The sequence below is a fragment of the Diprion similis genome, chromosome 6 (assembly GCF_021155765.1).
Source record: "Diprion similis isolate iyDipSimi1 chromosome 6, iyDipSimi1.1, whole genome shotgun sequence".
Taxonomy (NCBI): domain Eukaryota; kingdom Metazoa; phylum Arthropoda; class Insecta; order Hymenoptera; family Diprionidae; genus Diprion; species Diprion similis.
This window is the reverse complement of record NC_060110.1, coordinates 14,259,446-14,282,802: the sequence shown is the minus strand read 5'-3', so window position 1 is coordinate 14,282,802 and position 23,357 is coordinate 14,259,446. Positions and strand designations below refer to the sequence as shown.

The window sequence follows — 23,357 nt, the reverse complement described above, 5'->3', positions numbered from 1 at the left end:
CGGGGTGAAAAGGGTTTAGAAGGGGGTGAAAAGGTGCTTCATCTTGTGAACATCTAACAAAGTTTTGCTTACGACAACAAATATTACAATGTATTTGTATCACGTATTTCAAAATTCGTGATAATAGTTGCGAGAATGGAAAAGTTGTCGATTCAATTTGATCAAACACCACGAAGTATTCCATGGAAAACAAATTATATAGTAATCAAAATTCCGTGATACCTTTTGCTTTCCAGTTTGTAATGTAAGTAAGTTTGACTCGGTTGAGAGCGTTGAATTGAATTTGCTACTTTTGATAGCCTGACCAAAAAGTTCGAATGCGTCTGAGGTACCTTAATGGTGTCTGGTCATTCAATCCCCCCACACAATTCTTGGAAAGTGAATAACATTTAAAGGGATAATTGTCCCGCTTAATTGAAACTTCTATACCCTGTCCGCCCTCGACTAACATTTTCCACGGCCGTTCGAACTTCTCCTTTTGAATTCCTGTGGCTAAATTTCAACAGTATAGCTTGTCTTTCACACAAAATTTTCCCTAATTTGTCTAAATGCTATGAAGTTGAAAAATCCTAGACTCTTTAGCCTTTTCTTTCGGAACACCAAGAATTCGTGAAGGGGTGCTAATCAAAGCTTGTTTTAACTGCTTTTTTCCTTTAGATGTGAGAATTTAAAGGTTATTTGCTCTCATGTAACGAAAAAGCTATTTTACCTCTTAAAGTTAAAAGTGTTATGTTCTTATCGATTGTAATTTACTGTGAAATATTTTTTTTCAAATGAAAAGTTCAATGAATTAATCCCTTAACACCCTATCTGTGACACCCATACTCCACTTTAATAAATTTTCAGTACACACCAGCTGCCCTTGCATAGATCCTTCTATTACCTCCAACAGACTTGACGATGAACAGTACCGAGAATTCAATTGACGTTTGCCGTCAAATTTCATTATTTGCAGACTAGATATATATGTACAATTACCGAATCCGTCTGTAACGTCATTACGAAACCATCTATCATGGTATTCGAGCGTTGTAATTTGAACTTTGATGGTTACGACTTACCGGCACTTTGTTCTGGTGTCGAGTTTACTTTTGATTAGAATTTCTCTGCCATGTCTACACTAATTTTAGTATACTAGAATTAGAGGGAGTCCGTTTCTGGCGTTACTCATAATCACCGTAACCCATTACGCCATTACAGAATCTGGCACGTAAGAGTCTATGAGTAGCGAAAAACTCTCAGCTTTGTACCTACGGTTGGAATTAATACAGCATACCAAATTGTTGATCGTTTCATAACGTAATACAATTTCTGTTGAGTATTTAAATTTTCAACCGTTTACGTATTCAAGTACTGATCGCTTCTGCTTGGCACGATAGAAATTTTAGACGCACACATGCAGACACCTGTAATTAGTGACGTACGTGACCGTGGTTGTTCTTGGTTAGTATAACATTAATCAACTGACGACGGTACGTGGCAGCTAATCCGATGCTGATTCACTTTCGGAATGTGAATCAATTCAAATTGGATTCAGCACTATTCGATTTACGCGGTACAATATTGCAAAACAGCTGGGCTTCACTATTATATACGCAAATCTGGATTGGTACATTCCTAGAGTTGTTACAGGTTTCATGAACCGGAGTTAATCAAAATCGAAAAAACTTTTTGAACTATTTAACGTCAGGGAAAGATCGGAGAGTTCCTTTATGCAAACATGGAACCTCGTGGAATGGAATACGGTATTTACGTATTTTAACGTGGTTGATCAACTGTTTCAACAAGACTTATCCCCATTTGCGGTATGCGGTGCGCAAACTTTACTTGCATAATTTTATGTCTCAAATACGCTTAAATTGCGAAAGTAAATATCAATAGCTACTACTTTATGATCATTCAAGGCGAGACTTATACCAAGTACAAATTCCGATAGCATTCTCTGTGAACAAGGGTCGACAGAATTGAATTAAACCAAAAATTGCTGTAGCAATAGTTCGTATAAAAACAACCCTGATTTCATATTCATGTATCGTTGGATCTTCTTATATCAGAGTGATTTCTTTTTACTTGTATATGAATATAGTGAAGGGTGCGACCGCTCGAAGATCGATGTCTCGTCTTATTGAACTGGCTGCATCGGATCATTTTTCTCGCAAGTCGAAATAGACGATTTCAAGCACGTCTGCGTGATTCCCTGGACCATGAATTATTGAGGGTGATTCGATCGCTATTTCTCTCAACGCTGCAGAGGATTAATTATTCATAGTGAGAAGGTCTCAACCGACATACTAATTCCTTTATATCTCAGTCACCCACCGACCCGACCCGAAATAAAATTTATATTTTTCGAAAATAATTATCTGCGTTCACGAAGTTATCAAAATGGTCGATCTTTAACTTCCTAATTTCTTTATTTTCTTAGATTTTGAATTGGTGTTAATTAGTGCTAGTCATTAAGTAAAATACTATTAACTTTGCAACTAATTGTAGTATAATTTTAAGTATTATCAAATACGAATAATACTTTATTGATTCCCGTGAAAATATATGGTCTCCATGGACATGGTTCAGACCTAACGTTTTGTTTGAAATTTCATGAAAAGGGAAATATTCTATTTCGATTTCTGACAACGTTTCAGAGAAAAAGGAAATTGAATTATTAGGTAGTCATGCAACTATATCGAGATATCATCATACGACTTTTACCGCGGCAAATATGTCGATATGTACAAAGTCTGATTTCAGGCTTGATCAATAAATTGATCTTCAAACATTAAATAGTGACAAGTTCCTAAGTGTAAAAGTTTTCATGAAAGGTTTGTTTTCTTGCAAACGTTTTTCACGTTTTTAGTTTTGAATAATTTACCGTCGTTCCTTGCAAGCCTTCCGATACTTAATTTTCTCCTTCACCCTGATACTCGCGTAATCGTATTCTTTTCGCTGTTGGAACTCTGAGAGATGTAACACATAACGTATTCCAAGATCGGCATCCAACATGTCGGCAGCTTGGAATGATTAAGCGCCTTTCATTCGTATCCACTTTTTTGTTTCCACTCTTTTGGGTCTCTTTTGTTCGGCCAAGTTTCGACCCAAGCTTTGAGCTGGTGTGTCACCATAGCTTCGTTATGCCGGTGAAGTCGACGTTGTGGAATCGTTAGCCCTATAGCCCGAGCGTGTGAAGCCGATCGTGTAGATATTCGGATTTGGGCTACCGCGAGCGGCAACTCGTCGGGCAAAGTAATCGGAAGCGCTCGAGCTCTTCTGTCTTCCGCTCGATCGGGCGTGCAGAAAGTCGAGGCACCATGGGAATCGCGTTACGGTCAGAAAAGGGAAAAATGACGCGAAATAATGGCTACCAACGGAAGCCTGCCAAAGGGAAGAACGAAACAGCGGCTTCTCTTGTGAAATTGGACCACGACTTGGGAATTTTTGTCCCCAAATATATATAGCAGCCTGCAGTATGTCTCGCTGTCCAGATTTTTTACTAATGTGACAAGGCCGCGGTGTCGGGATCTGCCTTAACCCTATTTTATATCTATGTTTAATATAATTACTCCGTACAGGAATCACAGAGGTATAATTTGTACTGCCATGACACTGTACAGAGAAAAAACAGTTGAACTTGTGAACTCACTCGGAGTAACCAGAGTAAGCAAATTTCACGAAATGGTTGACTGTGACTTTGTCATTACACATCCGAGCATTACATTTACCGGAAAGGAAACTGTCGAGGGTCGGTAATTACGTAGAAGCCTCCAGCAGAGAGTAGGCCAATGTTATTTTCGAAGAGTTAATCACAGGATAGGATTGGCGTTGAGAGAAGTCAAACAACTGCAATTTATCCACGATTTGCGTTGTCGAATTTCGTTATCCGATCACCTAGTACCCTCGACTTTGGCGAAAGTATCGCTGAACGTGTATTACAATAAGTAATCGGACCCTCGCACCTGAAGCAGTTTCGGCAAGATAATCGATCGTGTAATTACGAATTGGTCGAGTGCCTTGAGTGCCCAATAAACGATACATTCGATGGTTGCTTAGGGGTGACTGATTGATTACGAGGCTTTTTCTTTGGTGGTGTTCAATCTTCCGATACGAAGGACCAGGCAATGTTAGTCCCAGATTTTTTTGTACTACCCTCGCACCACATACTGGAAAACATAATAGGTGTGGTGTAGAATTAGTAGTGCAATTACTTTTTTAAGATAAATTTTACAAACAGCGAGTAATGGCACTGCTATTGAGGAAAAGAATTTCATTCAAATCACGTTGAACATATAATTTTCAGTGTGGTCTGAATTCAAGGTGGCGACCTGCGAATGCAATATTTGCATAAGTATTCCTTTCATGAAAAATCGCCAAACAATACAAGGTCTTTGTTCGATAACGTCTCAACGGGTAACAAATGAAACACGTTTCGTGAAAAACGTATCCTGGATGATGTTAATGCAAACCGTCGCTCAGACGAAGTAATCACGAAAAGCGCTCTCGGATTCCGTTGAAAAATGTTTCTTTCTCCACGTACCACCTCACGGTTTCAAATCCCGATTTAAAGATCCAGCGCCAACACAGCCAAAGCAGAGTCCTCGGGATTCGAAGAAAGCCCGGACTTCCTTCTGTCGGAATGCCGCCAGAAACGTCTGCTGGTCCCTTGATCTGGTCACGTGCTCAAGATCCGATGTCTAAGCTCAATGGATCCGTACATCTGAGGGAGGTAAAAAGGTAGATGGCGAATCGCTTGATAAACCCGTTCTTGCTCAACGCGAAGAACGGGCAATCGAAAAATTCCGCGTCTAGCATAACGAATCTCATTTGATACGCCGAGACGCGTCTGAAATTTAAAACAGCCTGGATGACCTGAAAGAGCACCCTTGTTCGGCAAACCCCACATCCTCTAGGCCAGCATATTCTGCTTGTGAATCCCTGGTGGCAAATATTCTTCTTGTCATCTCGATCATATAGTATATGCCCGCAGACATCGTCTTGGTAATAAATTTGAAGGATATTTCTCTTGAGGTGCGTTTTTCTCGAGCTGTCGACATCGATGTCAATGCGACGGACGCCAAAGGGCCTTCTCGAAAAAAGTGAGGGTGATACTCAGCTGACTGATCGACCCCACAAGTCCTGCCGTTCACTTCATATTACCTACCCCTCTTACATAATTTACTCCGGCTTTTAATATTGGAGCAATTCCCTTGGGCACTTGAACAAAAAAATACCCCTTTTCAAGGTGTCGTATAAACTTCATTAACGGACTACTTAGCCGTGTGCGGAGCAGTTCATGCGTAGGTTTAGACAACGAAAGCAGGTGTGTTAGTGGGATCGGCTTAACTGCCGGATGTGGTCCCAGTTTTCGTTTCAATTAGGCATACGAGCTGCGCATACGCGTGAGTTCAGGCCTGAAATACTAGGAAGTAGTAGTTAATTAAAAAGAAAAAGCTTTAATGGGATTCTCCGGTGTCAACCGCAATTAGCCACTCGGGTGGAAGATGAAAGGGGGTGCAGACCAGGCTAACGCCCACGAGTGTATATTACCTTTCACGTTCCGTTCCGCGAGCCTCGGGAACAGCACGTGTTGAAGTTAAAATCTTTGCTTTTGACGGCACAACGACACCGATGCAGACAGAGAGACGATGGCACCAATTCAACTTCATGGTTTTTCTTGCTTTTTTTTCTCTTCCTCGACATCAAGAAGATACCTAACAGACCGTGTGGGACAGGATTACGTCCAGGTTACCGGGTGGCTGGACACGTGACTAATCGGGTGTCTAACGCTCTCGCTACGTCATCCGTGCAGCTTCGAGTGGGGTACGTAGAGCTTTTACCGCAGGCGGCTACAGCTTTTATGGAAATGTGGTATAAAAAGTATAATTTTCTAAGCGAACTGCACTTTTTTCAGATAATTCGAACCCGCACTTGCGCGACATTCATATTTCTCTCGACTCGTGAGTTCTTTAAAAACTGAGTGAATTCAATTGATCGATGAATAGATTTGAATATATTACAGCTGCACGAAGCTTTACGCGATCGATCTCGAAACTTTAAAAATATTCTCATATTTTGCAACGGTAATTTAATCTTCGACGAACTTATGTAAAGTCCATAGGACAGTCGATTAGTTGAAATAATATGAATATTAAGTAAGAAATTCAGGCTCGGTTCGTAATACACCAAGAATATATGAATACATTTTTTAATAATATGTACTTACAGAATTTTTTGTTGTGCTTAAAGACAAAAAAAAGATCTTCGTCCAATTCCAGACTTGGGTCAGAAGCATGTAATCACCGACTGTTTAATCACGCGGGGCTTACTGTGGATTACAAAATTCAACTCAGTTCAGGAATTTTCAATTATAACTCTGTTTTACTTGTGAGTACGAATAAAATAGGAAGATGGTCTCTGGAGAACGAGTTGCTGACACGTTTGTTATGTAATAGTTCACCGGAGCGTCACTCGCGTAATCTCGTTATTTCATTCAATTCAATTAATCTCATTAATTAAACGGGTTTCGCAGATCGCTGTATATATAGGCAGCGTATTTGAATCATTTTGAAGCGGCAGATCACAGACTCAACGTTGTTACTGGAAGATTTGCAATTCGGTAAAGGGTGGCATACATATTCGCATGTCCTCGGTGGTCGAGTAATGACGCACGTTGTGATTAGTCTACGCGAAAATTGCCGGGCGATCGTTATAAGCTACTCCGGCCTCGGTCCCCCGCGCATTGAAAAGTCCTGGGAACGCAATTTTCACTTTACGAAAAATTCCGCTTCGTCCTGCTGCCCAATTTCTCTGCGAACCGACGATCCGATTAAGCAACGCCAAACGCCGCGGGCTCGATACGTTCGAGTTGCGTGATAGCGAATGAGAATCCAGCGAAACTTGACGTCGAGTGAAGCTCACGCAATAATTAGCGCAGCGTGAGATCTTGGCGTCTGGGGACCAGGTTTGGGATCGTGTGCTGTGGCCCTGAACGGCATCTGCCCGAACTTGTCAAGGATTAAGGCTAACGGAATTTCCTACAGGTATTAAAACTTTGGCGTCCTCATAGCAGCCGAGGAGAAACACGCGAGATGAGGGTGAGAGCAACAATGTGAATATTTATTAGTAATATGTGGGTCAAAAGTTCTAGGACTCCGTGACGCCAAACGTGGCCGTGAGTCGAGATGGTGCTGCGCTCGGTTCATTTTTTTACTGAAATAATCCGCAGGTACGAATGCCTCTTGCAATGTCTGCTCCGACAACGCTGAGCGAGGAACGTTTTTGCGGCTGAACATCTGGCTTACTCGTTTTCAAAATTCATGCATGTACACGGCTGCTTATGAAAGTGTACAATGTACTCTGGTATAAAACAGCTGTGCAAATTATTATTATTATTATTATATCTAAACCAATGAATTATTAACTTTGTTAGGTTATTTTCTTGCCTTCGTGTGTTTTGGCTATAAACATATTATGCATTTATTCACCGTCACGAATGTGTGTTGAACGGATTATGAGAGCGAGTCCTGCTCATTAAAATAACATTTCTTTTTCTCTTTCTCACTTTCTTTTCCTTCGGTATTTTCAGTCGTTATTTAATTTGACCGAGAATATTAAGTTCAGTTTCGTGTTCAGTGATGATTGATGATCGTACGAAACGATTTATACATACTTATATTTAAGGCCATTGCAACTTCCTTTAAATCATCTGTTTGACTGATGGTGGTTGAAGAGCTTACGGAAAGACCTTTGCCGAGCTTAAACCATCTCGAATTCAATTTGTACTGCGATATCATTGCCGCACGCCGGTTTGCTCACAGCTGCGGTGTATGTTCCACTCAGAAAGCTCCCTCGCTTTGGTCGGAAACTGTTTGAAGGACATTATAAAGCTGAGCTGAGCACAACTTCATCCCAAGCTCTCTCTCTCTCTCTCTCTCTCTCGCTCAAGTTTCCTGTAACTGTAATATAGTGTTGACACTCCCACCCTTCGGGGTGAACCGCTACTTGCAAAACTATGACCGAATATATCCCAAGTTTTGACCCTGCGGTCACAGCAGTCTTCGTAACTTGACCACTAGCACCTTAATTTAACCGCCCCGATGCGGCCCGCGGCGGATAAGCCCAATTTAATGCGTTGACAGTATGGCCAAAGTGCGTCGATTCCGAAATGTGGGCAAAGGGTATTGCCATATGAGGAACTGTGCTGTATCATCTGTTTCGAATGCTCAGAACGTGCCGAGAATATGAACACTTTGGAACGCGATTGAACTAGCAAAAGGGTAAAAAGCCGCGAAACTGGAAGTCTGATATTCCCTCCGGGCCAGGCCACGGGTATTTATTTCTCTGGGTCGAAGCCACTATCGGATAGTGATATTAAAGGCCCTTCGAGGATAGAGCAGACCAGGCTGGACCACGTATCTCGCTAAACGTGGAATACACGCGGCTGTATGAGTGCTCGCACATCCTTGACCGAAGACACGTCGAGTGAATGGAGAGACGAATGTGGAGGAAGGTATAGATCAGCTAACAACGAGTTGGGCTGGAGATTAAAACTCACCCATATGGAACTGACTAGCTTGCTATAACTCTACGTTTAGCCCATCTATACATATGTATATAGATATACGGAAACTCATAGCCCAGATGAACCGCAAAGCGTCCAACACCCGAACAAAGGTATGTCTTGCATCGAGAACTGCGGGATCGTCGTTTAACAATTTTTTTTTTTTTTTTTTTTTTATATCCAATCGGATTTCAGAGCACTGAACTGTGGCGGCCAGTAGATCATCGAATTGTTGTCGTTTTTCCTAGATTTAACCTAGCTGCGATGCGGCGAAATAAACCATCTGGTTTAACTACCCCCATTCATCGTCCGGAGACCATATTTTCTGGACTTTTTTTCATCCTGATAAATAGGTGTATAAAAACATAATAATTCTTCTATAAAAACGTATTGCAGCCTTGCTTCCTTGAGAATGAACTAAGAACCAAGCTCCGAGTCCTGCTCGTGCTCTATCGCAAAGATTCAGGGAGTTGTACAGACAGAGATATGGTAATGAGAGAGCTGCCTTATTTCGGTAGATATAATGGAAGTGCGCTCCTGGCGAAATAATGGATTTCCTCGGCCGCTCGTAGACATGGCTGTGGCTCCGGCACAAGCGCAGCTGTGTCGTTTTCACTTTGTGCAGAAAGCAGGTTCAAGTTGATGTGAATGATACGTCAGCAGGCCATTGTTTAACGGGGATGAAAGTTGTCAGCCACCGAGAAATTATAAATATGAGAAAGGCTTGGATGAATGTTTTTCTTTCTCGCTTTTTATTTCTATACCACGAACAATTGCCGTTTTTTACGCATGCTGAGAGACCGTCGAAAAGTAATAGCACATTCGTACGCCCCGAGAAATTTACTTTCAAACTCAATTTGGCGTGTGATCGGTTATCGAAGAGCTTAAGACTTCGAGCAATTGAAACCCCTACACAGTTTCTTGAACCTGCGCTTGCTGGCAAAGCGTGGTCAATGTATCCGACTGTGCCCATCCACTCCATCCAGTAGTTCAAAGGTTTTTGGGGTTCAGTCGTTTAGTCATGAAAATGTATAAACCTTGGTTATAAATTCTCGGGGTTATCAGATCCTCCAAACGCTTCTCTACCAAATGCTCGCGAGATATTTAAGCCATCAATTTCGCGTCCGATATCCACAGCCCTAGTTTTTAAACTCCACGATTCGCTCAATTCAAAATGAATTCGTTTTACCTCCCCCCGCCTGCCTCTTTCTTTTTTTCTGGGAGATGAGGTCTTGGGACAATTCGGAAAGAAGCCAACTGGGATGAAGTGAATAATCAACGTTTTTAAACTGCTTGCGGCAGTCTCTTGGGCCTAATGGAACGGTATCCTCTTTCATATACAGGGTGTCCAATCCAAGCACGATATGTACACAGATTTATAATTTGAGTGAAATAGGAAAAGATTAGGTTGAGAATTCCTCAGCTCCAAGTCCACCCACGAATATACTTTTCATGACCTTCAGATAGGCCTCAAGATGCAAAGATAGAGAAGTCTAGTAGCACCTAATTTCGCAAAGAACTTGTATTTGCAATCAATCTTACAAATGTAGCATAAAAATGTATATATTCTTCGTAAAATTAATCGGTCAATGTCTATCTACCGGTTTGATAACAAATCGCAATCAGCGTGCACACCCCGTATATTATACGTTATATGCATCGCGAGCATGTTATATGAATCCCAGTAGAGTTGTACGCCGTCGAACAACTTTGACTCCAAATTCAGGATCCTCGCGTCACCCTCCCGTTCTTTCCATATATCCCCCAAAGCCACCTGCCGGAGAGAAATTGTAAATCAATTTCCAAAGAGGAAAGAGAAGAGAAGTTCTCCTAAAATACCGGTGCCTCTTTCTCCATGGATCATGACAATTATGAAATGAAAAATGGCACGGTAGCTTTCCTACATGGTTGTTGGGAAAAAACAAAAAATGAATAATATCGATGCAAAGTTGATTCAGAAGTATAACAAAACATGGCGATATTCAATGCAAAAGATATTACCTCAAGAAATATTTTATACATTGCAAGGATACAAAGTTTAAAACAACACACGGTTACCAAGTGTAGTATTAAATCACGGCTAAGTAAGTTGGGCACACTTGGAAAAGTATAATGTAAGACCAGGGGTGTTGGCATATTTGCTTTCAGACTGCAAATACGGCAGCAAAGCTTACCCAAGTGGAGGACGTAGTGGAACTAAGATCCGTTTTTGGTTCCCCCAAGGTTTGCTACTGCTAGTGATATTTCAGGTTAGTCGCGGTGACGAGATTTAGATCTACAAAGGATCCGTTTGCAAAGGAAACCTACCTAAGCAGTTAGTTTAAAGATGGGATCTGTATTGTGTGTAATTGTGAAGTTCGTTGTCGGTCCAAACGGGATCGGGAGTGTTAATTAAAAACCACCGTCAGCTTTTCCAAAGCTTTCCCAAAGAACCTCGTGACCATACTCTTGCTAATTTTATTCCAAGAATTGAATGGAATTACAGGGCTGAACATTTTCCCGTCGCTTCCTCGCACCTGCAGCGGCTTCCGATTAATCGAGGAAAACAACCCTCAGCTGGGACCGTGCCAGGTGGGTGAGGATATGTAGCCTAAACAACACAGAGCTGACGCGATGGTTCGATGGGAACCTCCGTGTAACCGTGTTCCCCGTGCACGCCGCATACCCACTTCCCCTTCATCAGGGACTGACTTAATCTCCACCCACTTCCACTAGCAGCAGTTCCATAAGCCAGACTCAAGACCAGAAAGCTCAACGGCAGATATATATCAACGTGTAACATTTAACGCTCCGAAGTAAAAAGAGAATGATTGATGACCATGCTTAAACCATTCAGAAGTATTGTGAGCTTGCCAGGCCAAGGTTAGTCGTAGCTTGGTCAGTACCTTATACCAGGACTCGTTATTGGCGCCCCTCTATTGCCAGCTTTCTTATAGCTTCTATTGATTGGGATCCGACAAAGTACCCCAGGCTACAAATCACTGCCACCTGACCGTATCCCTAATTCACGAACTCTGAAAGGGTACTAGGAATGAAACGGCGGTGATGAGAAACTGGGTGATATTTTTCTTTTTTTTTTTCAATGTCATTTATTTCTCTTATCCGTTTTCCTTTAATTCAACTTCACTTCGTTTTCGGCACCGTACACAGAGTATTGACCAACCAGTCTGGGCTCGAATCATACGTCAACAGCAAAAGATCGATCGAGGTATATAACTTACGAGGCGAAGAAATAAAAAGAAACATACACGAGGTCATGCCACAATGGCACCATAACTATAAGGAAATATTTTATGTGTCATTTGCGACTGAGATTGTTCAGTGCAACCTTTTGCGGAACCTTTGAAATCACCTTACGTACACATGCATACGTTTTAATACGGTAAACCCATGGCTCTTTTTAGTAATTGCTTTCGGCGTCATGAGCGACTAATGATCGCTGCAAATCGCTTGCGGAAAGAAATTATGTACACCGTTGTGGGAATCGATGGCAATGGCAATGAACACTGTAACTCACAAAGTAACGAACTCATTTTTCACCGTTCTGTCACAAAACGTAAGATGGACCGGTGGAAGGCATTGAAAGTGAGTTGTTTTTAATTACAATTTTCAATAATTAATTTCAAATTATTTCTCTATTTATTTTATTGTGATACAGAGACTAAAAATGACAATGAATTTATTTACTTTTCGTAGTGATGTGTACATGTTGAACACCGAAGTTTTACCAATAGAGAATGACCTGTATACGTACTAACGTCTGTACGTTTATATTTTTCCTTACTTTTTGATAAGCGAAACAAGAATCATTGATATTTCACGATATCGTTTACGCGTATGGTGACATTGGTGACATAAAGTTGTTTGGCCACCTAATCTCAAATGTCTTTGGAAATGATGACGTTTAGGCTAATTATAAGCCCTGAAAAATATTTGCAGCATGAAATTTCAGTTTTCGATGACCTTCTTGGAACTTGGTAAAAAGAATTTTCAGTCGATAAACTACCTACTCGTCTAGTTGCTTAAAGTACCGAACCTTTTAGTATCTAAGACTTCTATGATGAAAGGGCACACGGGCACTGGTATTCAATCCAATGGATACGTATGTACAATTGTGCAGACTTGAACTATTCGGTCAGCTTGACAGGAGCATTTTGTATCTTAGGTTTTGATGCACGCCGCTGAAAATTTGATGTCATCGAAAGCACCCTTGAGGGTGACTTATTAGCGGTTGAAAGCTCACCTCTGAGAGTAGAACCTACAATAATTTACCACGCAAAGCTCGTCCACGGTTCATTGTTGCCAGAGGTGTGGGAAAAAAGTTCGAAAAAGTCACACGTGATTGCGCGTGACTCGCATCTTGTGCCAAAAAGTTTCCCTAATGATTCACCCGAACTCCGACAATGTGGAAGATTTGCAGAAAGTTTAAGAACAGTGAGCAAAAAACAAGAGAAGATGAATTAAATGAACAACGTTGTAAGTGCTAAAAAATTACTCTGGTCATAAAGAAACGTGCTAAATGTAACGTATATCTCCCCCAGAGAAGTTACAAAGAAGTACATCCCTCCAAGCTTCTTGCCAAAGCTCATATTTTAAGCGAAATTTTCCGAGAGTTTTGAGGGAGATGAAAAGCTCGGCGATGCGGCTGTAAGTGTACAGCGGAATTTAAAGAGCTCAAGTCTAAGGATCAACCGCGGTGCTCATCCAGTCAAATATGCGATGAATTCAGTTAAGGTGGTAGTTCCGTAGACTGTTTCGTCGTCAAAATGAACTTAAGTGCCTACTAACCACGGTATATAAAAGAGTTCAATGAATTCTATCACTATGCTCATTTGGTCATGAACATCGGACACTTTTCTCATGTGAAGGACATTCCACATTACTATACCCAATAAAAACTCACCGCGTTGTCCATGGCAGCACCCTGTTGGATCCCTCAAAGCTGACACTTCTCAATTCATACTTGGACCTGGCGTGGAGAGGGGAACCGGTATTGCTGTCTCGTCCGATGTTTCCTGGAGATAGATTCCTCACACTTGGGGAAGAGCCGATTAGCACATGGCCCATGCGACGTGCACTGCCGCCTTTGGCGGTCGCTGTTCTTTTCACGGAGCTCATCGTGCAAATTTTGACTTTATCGCCTGAGGTTAAATATTAATCACGGTACGTCAAGTTTGTGTTATAATATAATTTCGCGAGAGTTGCATCACGTACTACGTGGATCCTCGAATGGCACATTTTATGGTTGAACTTGACCATCCTGGATAAAAGCATCGTAAATTCTTGTTATCTGGTGAAATCACATTTCGGTTTTTAGAGGTCTGAACTTAAGGGTTTGGTTGGCTCTCCGTATACCCTGAACCAAATAAGAGCCAAAGATGCCAGGGAAGACTGCTGAGCACTCAACGTAGATATTCCATGTTTTGTTTATGCTGGTTGTTCTATCTTTAAGGATTGACAGAGATGGATGTCGAGTTTGCTTAGCTTAATCTCACTCTTCAACATCAAGTGGTTTTTCTTTGAGCGAGCGACACTGCCGAATGAACCGATTAGTCTTGGGCCTTCTGTCGCTTCGACGATGTTAACCCGACAAAAAAGAAAAATTGTCCAGTTTCTAGTCAAGCAGTCTGCAGTTCACTTATATGATCAATGGTCGATATGGATAATAATATTTTTAATTAAATATCTGTTGCCTTGTCAACTGTCGAGGGATTTCTTGGCTTAATGCGTTTTTAATGATCCAAAGGAAACCCTACTGTTTCCTAGCATGTCCTTAAAGCGGAAATTTCGGCTTGATGAAAACAGGTGATTGATTGACCTGCCACTTCTGCCAAAATGTTCACAGGATAATTAGCACTGCAATACCAGTGGGGTGGAGAATTTCTCACAGCTGGTAACTGCTGAAAATCTATACCGAGCCAACTAATGATACAATTTCCAGTCTGTCGACTGCAAATCTGTATCGAAAAGCACACATGGCAGGAATGGTGTTAAATAAATGACTCTCACAGGGCGGATAACCTGTTGATGTAGATTCAAATTGATCACCGCGCTGCAGTCTGTGCAGTTCCTCATGTAGACTCTGCCCCAAACGATATTACCCCACCACCCGGTCAGACCAGATGCAAGTCAGCTGTTTCCGAAGCACTAAATTGTCTGATCTTTAAAAATGGTGTAATAATTTTTTATCCATTTAGAAAAATATCTCCGAGTTCATTATCAATATTATACAAGTAATCGCGTAACTGATTTATTGTTATCACAACCTCATCCTGTACGACTAATCTCGTGAAATATGAGCGCCGAGTTTGTTTTTACAACGTATAATGAATGAAATTTCGCTAATTTTCGTCAACGTTTTCAATCTTTCTATTATTATTATTATTGCGTGTATTAGCGTCTATCACTCTGTTTTCGCCCGAGATATTTTAATCGCCGAGTCACCGTCCGCGAATCGTTGTCCGTGTTGGAAAAAGTAGGCAAATGGATCACGCGAACACATACTTTCGTTCGTTGTTAGAGTTGAAATTGGTGTTTAGTTTTTCGTTCGATATTGAGTAGAGTCAGGCAGTCGGACGACGATTAAATAGTAACAGGCGAAGATGGTAGTAGCACACTTGTTGAAGGTAGCTAGTATCACGCTGCGACTGAGCGTGGATACCTACAAGGCTATAACCTCGGCTGAAGCTCCGCTCTCCTACCCCCTTTACCTCGAGCAACCCGCACGTACAAAGTTCGAACCACCCGATCCTGCCCATTACGCTGAGCCCACGCATGCGTCACACCGCGAACGAACCGCAGCTATAAGGTTCTTCACAAACAGAGTAAAGAAAAAAACTGAGCTCACGCTACCGAACACTGATGAATCACTCGCGATTGAAAGTGCCAATTTTTTTATCTTAAATATACCGATCTATTCGAAGAATGTTCGCAAATGATTCCTGCTTGGAGTAATTTTGACCAATTGATGAAAAATTAATTTTGCAACATTTTATTTGTTTCGAAAATTCTTAGTAATATATTTTACACGTCTTTCCTTCTCGCTAAATGGACGTTGGTGCCGTGTTTCTTGTGCTTAGCATTTTTCGTTGCTAAATATTTAGAAAATTTTCAAATGCACGTTGAGTTCATCGGAAAATTAGTATTTGAAAAAAAAATTGATTCTGTGATTAGCTAAATTGGATCTCAAGTAAATGTACTGAAGATTGATAAATCATCGATATCAAATTATGAACTTCAAGTATCTTGCTGCTTGGATAGTCAAAACAGGCTTCGACCTCTCTATTTTGAAGTGCCACATGACAGGAATTCGCAAACGCACGTAGATCGCTCTATACTACAAAGAATGTCTAGCGGGGTGCGGCGAGAAGTTAGGGTTTCGACGGTACGCGATTGTTAGGCGGCATAGTTGACTATGCGGAGCAAATTGCGGTGTTGAGAATTGTTGACTTCCTACAACTAGGGATGTATCGTAAATCCGCCCTTCCGTGAACATTGTCGCCAGTCAACCCTGGCAATGTACCACCAAACGCTATCTGTGGCAAATGACAAATTACAATTACTGACGGATCCTTATTCGTCGGCTAAATTCCAATTTACCAATTCACCCATTTGGGCAATTTATGCTAATTGATTATCTCATCGTGCAGAACAGCCTGAAGAGATACGCATGTTTCGAATTCGATACAGATTGAACCTCGCGATTTACTGCTAAGGTGAAAGTTATAAATTGGGCATTTCGCTAATGCATTTTATTATGCAAGGCAGGTGAATGGGTGAGTTGAATATTTTTTGGGAATATTAACGCAGGCGCATGTGTATGGAAGGCGCCTAACTGCGACGTGTTTGTAATAGCGCTCGCCACTTCGAGCCTTATCATGCTCTTGATGGAATAAGGGTGGATGACTTCCGGCGTTTAATGCTCACGACGCTCTTTGAGGCACCGGCTCCCCATCAAGCGACACTTGTCACGAACATGCCCTTGGCCCGAATGTTCGTCGTAAATTATTTTGATGATTAGAAACAGGGATAAACGGTTTTTGGGGTTTTGAGTCTAATTTTAGAAGACATTTATTTTCCAACAATGCATTAACCCATTAGACTGCGAAACCATGCATTACTAATAAAATGAAACACATCCCGATTAATTGTATTAGGCAAAGTTGGTAAACCTGAACCGATCGTTGTTATTATTTGAAAAAAACACCTATGATGTTGCGTCGCATTAGCCAATAAAAATAAATGTATAAAAAAACAAATAGCAGAAGTGATAGCGGCTTTCCTTAAGAGCAGAAATATAGGACTACCTACGTTTTTTTAGTCACTTTCATAAATTTTTTTGGCAAAAAAGGAATGTATATAATTTAGTGAAACTTTGAGACCATTTCATACATATATTCAAATAAACATCGTAATTTTTTTAAAGTATTGCCCCGGAAATATGAAAGCTATCAGCCTCCACCCATCGGAGGTCACCATGAGACTGTGTACATTCTGGAAGCCACAGTTTTCATCTAAAACCAATAAGGTTACAAATTTACTTTAAGGACATGTCTTTCTTCTATATGAACTGAAATTCGGTCAAAATCATTGTTCAAAGTATTTTTTTATTGCAAAAAAAAGTGATAAGAAAATAGCAAAGAATTATGCTCTTGTGTTCAAATACCCCTAAAAAATGGAATTTTCAATCTTTTTGGGGGAAGGTTAGTTCATATACAAGAAAGACATGTGTTTAAAATGAATTTGAAATCCTATTGATGTCATACGAAAACTGTGACCTCCAGAATGTACACAAGCACATACGTCTGATGGTGACTGAGATAAAAAAGAAACCTTCTTTTCCCGCGGCCGTTTTGATTTTGTGTTTATAAATTTTTGGATGTTTTATTCCACATTCGAAATATACGTACATATAAGCAAAAAAAAGTCAGTTCATTTTCTCCCATAGGTTATGTGGACAAAAAATCCAAAGTGTGACTCGTTTTTCGAGCCGCCGGGTAGATGTGCACCCTTAGCACAACTCGAAATGTTAGAATCCAAGTGCCCTGGCATTATAGATTTTTGCTATATTTCGAGTAGCTTATTAGAAATGATTCTTCGTAAAGAGATTGATGAGAAAATTACTCACACGCACGAGTCCAGGTCAACGACAAACGTCTTTAGGCTGACTCTGATGAGCTCTTCCCATCCAGCTGACCGTCTCGTGGAACTCGATTCCTTGACCGAACCCGATGACTCTCTGGTACATGGTAAATGGGAAGAAGCATCATCGCCAAGAGTGCGTTGTGCCCGTAGACGTCTTCGTCGTAATCGGGCGCCGTCCATCTTCTTTCAGATCCGTAGCAAACGCGGCGAAGTAGCTTTCACTTCCCCACAAAAATAGTCACACAAGAATACTGAAACTGCTTGCATAGTTCCTCTGAGAAATGTTAAGCTCGAAAATGATGAATCGCATGATCACCGTTCTCGCGAATAGCACGTGGGCATGATCCCGCATTCCATCGTCGCGGGGACCAACGATGGTAGGTACTGTTCAAACTTCGATCTCAACCAGGAACGCGAGTGCGTTGATTGACGTAATTACGCGTCTGATTCGACAGCTACGACTGCACAATATCGATAAAGAGTCAAAAACACAGGGAGACTGAAATCTTTTCGTCCAGTTAGCCCGGAAATTTTCGCACGAGTGCCTCCCGCACAGTGAAGCTTCGGCGCACAAATGCGAGGGGAACTGGTGTTCTGGTCGCGACGACGTTCGCCACACTTCCTCGACGACGTGGGCGACGTCTGGCTGTGTTGGCAGAGGGCTGGCGCCAGTCTGACTGTAACTTTGGCCGCGTCTGCTGAAGCTGGCAAACTTTTGTCCCTGTCGCTATACGAAATTTAGCTATTCCTGGGGGTGATCAGGAGGGGCGGCTATCGACGCGAATATTCCAGGCGGCTCTCCCGTGAAGCGCCACGTGTCGTTTACCCTGCAAATGAATCATAGAATCCTGATCAGGATAGGTGATCCTGGCGTTGCTCGACTTCGGCAAGGACGCGCCAGTGACAAACACCCGCGAGGATCGATCGAACTATTAGAAATTGGGCACGACGTGACAGGAGTCAGTCTTCACGTGGCTCACCAGACATCGGAAGAGTCTGTCTCAAACTGGACAAAGTACCTTGTAAGCTTTACGTTAATCCCTTTAACGACACTCGGTCCTGCTGGAACCTTGATGCAACTTCGGTGTGCGACGCACGTCGCCGCTCTGACGGGTTAATTTGAGAAATTCGGCACCCTGTGGTGTGTAGGGTGTTCTAAATAATCCACCGTCTAGACGCCGTGCTGATAACCGAACGACTTTTTCGAACTCTAATCAAGACAATTTTATGCGCACCGAGTTATAAGAAGTTGCGATGAAGCGCGCATCAAGCCTCTAATTAACGAGCGTAATTGAGAGCGAGGGGTGTCAGCGAAATGAACATGCCCTGAGGGCAGAGGCGCACTATCAGGAACTATCAATGTCTTTGCTGCGCTGTACGATTTTTCATTTCCATCCTTCGCTCTTCCGTTCTCAGTGATGAAGCGCTTTTTCTGCACCTTCTCATGGGTGACCCGTCTTCCGTAACACCTGATATGATTCACCGCACGTAGGTACGATATTCATTCCTGCACCCCGTCTATTCTTTATAACCACGGCTGTTTGTTCCAGGTAGTAAAGTTCACCCCGCGTAACAGCCATTCATTTCAGATCAATTTTGTTACTCGAGTGAAAGGAGCACAACAACGTTGGACGTCGTGCGGTTATCACATTGACGAGGGTAAGAAATTGATGGGGGTCGTTTTGCCCCTTACATTCTATAATACTTGCGACGTTTTGACACGTTTACAAGTTATTCTGGTGAATTTGCGTGACTTTTTAGGGTATCTGTTTAAAAGTTTAATATACACTCTTTTCTTTCATCTGCTTTGAGAAAGATTTGAAATCTTATAGTCGCGAGAAAATTATGATAAGATAGGTATTGTTTTAAGGGTTTAAATATTATCGAAATTACAAGAAAGTGCGTTACGAGTAACTATTTATTGTAATTATAATTTTCGGCACTGTATTTTCTGGTTATTGCAACGTTGAATTTATTTGTTAATTGGTGAATCATATGTTTTAGGTGAATGACTCCTAAACACCAATTTACTGTTACACCAACATCAAATTATCACAACACTCAGAGTAAAATGTAGCCTACGTGATTGTTTGGAGAGATAACGTGAGATTCTGGATCATTGACGTAGGATCCGCAAATTAGCGATAACTACCTATAGTACGGAATCGGGATGATGATTGTCGATAGAGAAAGTTGATTAACAATAACGAGATACTTTATTGAGAACCATACGCGACACGATCTGTACCGCAAGAGAACGGTTAGACAACTGAGGTTTACAGAGGCGAGAGAATACATAGATGATACACAGATATGATTTTGAGACAGTAGAGAGTACATGAAATACACAGTCGATCTGTTTTGAGTCGCGACACGGGCAAGCGGCGAGATTTCAGGTAGAGACGGATAAGTAAACATTGCGCGCGAGTGTGAGAGCATGTGTGAGGACGATTTTAAATAGCGAGTGAAATGAGACAGAAATGAGCACGATACAATACTTTGATTTGAACTGTTCCATCGCTACTTCGCCGAAACAGTGATCATGATCAAAAATAATAGCAAGACATGCTAAATTTTCGAAGTCAGGCTACAATGTACGTTTTTCCTTTCTACGTGGAACTGTTTTTTCGGTTACAGTAAAAAATGAAAATAGTCGAGGAACTATGACCACAAATTTCTTTAGATGTATGTATATTATACGAAATCTACGAAAATATCGTCTGGCACGTGAAGTCGACTTTTCAGAGTTTTACCACAGTAAAAGGTTAATTGTTTTCGCATATTAAATTATTCGCAGAATTCACGAGGTCCCGAAGTAAGCTATTGTACAAAATTGAATTCCTTCTTTTTAATTTGCACCCCAAATTCTGTGCGACCCTCTGACCGATATTAATCATCCAAGCCTTTGGTTGGTTATAATTTGCTATACAGCTTGCGATCTGCCGGGGTAAATGAAAAACACATAATTTTATAATGTGAATAATCAAACACATTCCGTCCGAGCGTACACGCGGTACATCCTGTCGGATGCTTCAGGCATTTGAAGGGGATGATAAATGTGTGCACGACCGTAGAATACTTTTCAAGTGAGACAAATGAACCTCGAGAAGAGAAAAAATTGCTCCTGAAAAATAACAAACCGCTAAAACGATCGTGCTTCGTTAATTATATTCGGTCTTTAATACCTCTAATGTTCTGAAGGGCTGAGGGCCTCAAAAGATTGAGGATCTCGCTGACGTTAATCTACTACTCGATACCGTGAAGCAATAGCAATCCCTCAAGTTTATCATAAAGGACCCGATACCCTTTTCCCACGAAAAAACATGTCATGTTTTTTAGCCTCACTCGGAGCGGAAAAAAAACTCTGCATAGAGTACAATGGACCACGTTAAGATAGCCGACGTGGAGCCCAGCAGCCCGGATACACCGGGGATTAGGCGAGCTGGCTTATTTCTGCACGCTCAGAAAATCGATAAAAACGAGCAAAGAGAACAGCTGGGGTTAATTGGAAATGTTCAAATCCATGAATCTATACGATTTACCCATTGCACCGAATTACAGCTGATTTATCGGGGCTTTGTTCATTATTTCGTTATAGGTTTACAGTGCCACCTCCACTCTGCTATTGATTATTTCGTTCCGCCTGTATCATTTTATTACGCCATGCAGCTTTTTTATTGTGATGCGCACTCTTCTTATAATGTGATAACAAATTTATCGGTTTATCTGACCCTCTTCCGATCACCTGCGATCTCGTTTACTTTATTGAGTCCGTCGAAGGTGGTTTTTACGAGCGGTTCTCCAACTCAAGCTTGAATAGTTCTTGCTACTTTCATTGAAGTGAAACTTTCGCAGCGATTGAAGAGTGTAAGCGTAATTGGAAGAAGATGACTCGGTAGTTCGAGATGGATTTACGTAAAAATAGTAGAAGCATCGTTACATTTTATTTCAAAGAATTAGTGAAAATTTACAACGAGTGTTTTACAATTTATTAAAAAAAAATCCATATGCCTCGCAACGTGATTTACCTCGTATTACCTTTTAAAGATCTGTCGAATTGTAGGGGAAATTTTTCTTCCGCATTAAGTCAGTGTATATACAGAGTAGCACCTTACTAAAGTAACTAAATTTAAATGGCTAAAAATATATGTCGACAATAGAACGATTCTCTGTAAAAAGGGGCATAATTTTTGCATGTCTAGTTGGCTGGCAGTTGATTATGTATAACTTTGTATATTGAGCAGGATTGTCGAAATAACGATTCGTTCAAATGCATAAACTGGCGATAAATGAATGTGTACCTACAACGTGCAACGACCCTTTTACAAAGACATTCGAAATATTTCCTCGAAGTTACAAAATAGGTTTCTTTTCATTTTTTTTTTTTGATTGTCTTTAAATTCGTATAGCGTGTTACAATATTATATATATGTATATTATTTTTTTTTGACACTTTTATCAATATTTGCATCATCTGTCCAAAATACGTATATCTGTTGAATACATACATACATACATACACATATACATGTATCTATTTGCAGTATGCGTATATTATCTACTGGTAAGTATAAAGTTTGAATACGGTAGGTAGGTAGGTACGTACATGTGTGTTTATGTATACGAATGGTATAGAATTTATCGTAGCTTAACTAATCGTTAAGCGTAAACCCAGCACCACTTTTTACCTAATCCTATTATCACTAGCGATCGCAAGGGAATACGGTCAGTCAAGTTTCGAAAGTGGCCAAGCTTCGGCAAGTCGGGTTCATTTTACTCTCGTCGTAATTGGAGACTTTCAAAATCTGTCTGACCTTCCTGTTAGGAAGCCAAGTCTGAGTTACGCATAAAATTATTGTCCTGTTAATCCTATTAGTTTAAAAACATTTGAAGCCAAACTCTACAGTCCCACTCGCACCCTCAAGAATGGTTTAAAATGAAAATTGAAAAGTAAGTAAGGAGGGGCAGAGGTTGGAGGGATTAAACCGGGGGAAATGCGAGTAGCTAGTGTAAAGCCTGGCTTGTAGTTTGTGAGCGATGCTACGAAATCCCTTTCCTCAATAGAACGTATAAGGTAGATTAGTTGACGAGAGTCTCGCTCCAGCCGTAAACTTTATAATTATAATGCTAATTTAAACGTATCATTTTAATGACTTTCGCGGCAAGACTTGGTGAACCGCAGGACGGATTAATCCCCGTTAATAATGGGAGTTCGAATTCTCTCCAACTTAGCGAGGGCAATGTCTATATACCTACGAGAATAAAAGAAATTTGAATGTTAATGGTTAAGTTGAACCGCGACGCAGGAGCGCCAAGCTCGGCGAATGCCGAGAAAATGTACCGACGGATTTTCAAGTCCGTTAGCAAGTCAGCTGATCTGTCGAGCTCGGGCGATTATCATAACAATGACGATCCTACGTGAGCGAGCATTAATTTACGCCTGGGAAGCTCAGAAGTTCGGTCTGGCAGTGTAGCTTTAAAGAAGACCCGTTGTCCTGACAATGGCGACAGGTCTCGTACTTGGAAGGCGGTATTCGCATCCGAATGACCAACGGGGTTCAACGGGAATTTCCGCAGGGTCTCTTACTGTGATCCGATATTCCAAGGGATGAAAGCGGAAGTACAAACGGAAGGGACCAACGGCCAAAGAACGAACGTGGGC

General features: G+C 41.3%; 1 protein-coding gene across 5 annotated transcripts in view; it reads right to left on the bottom strand.

Annotated features, from left to right (window-relative positions):
• The window catches only part of LOC124407502 (GTPase-activating Rap/Ran-GAP domain-like protein 3), a 60,251-nt gene extending 41,953 nt beyond the window's left edge, over positions 1–18,298 (bottom strand). The window contains exon 1 of one of the 5 annotated variants that reach the window (XM_046883695.1): positions 17,679–18,298. In XM_046883695.1, coding sequence (XP_046739651.1) covers positions 17,679–17,875 — 197 coding nt within the window. In that variant the 5' untranslated portion in view covers positions 17,876–18,298. Of the gene's footprint in view, positions 1–13,454; positions 14,894–17,678 lie in introns of those variants that run through there. The other 4 variants (XM_046883703.1, XM_046883694.1, XM_046883693.1 and 1 more) reach the window with 4 other exon arrangements.
• Positions 18,299–23,357: the final 5,059 nt, after the last annotated feature.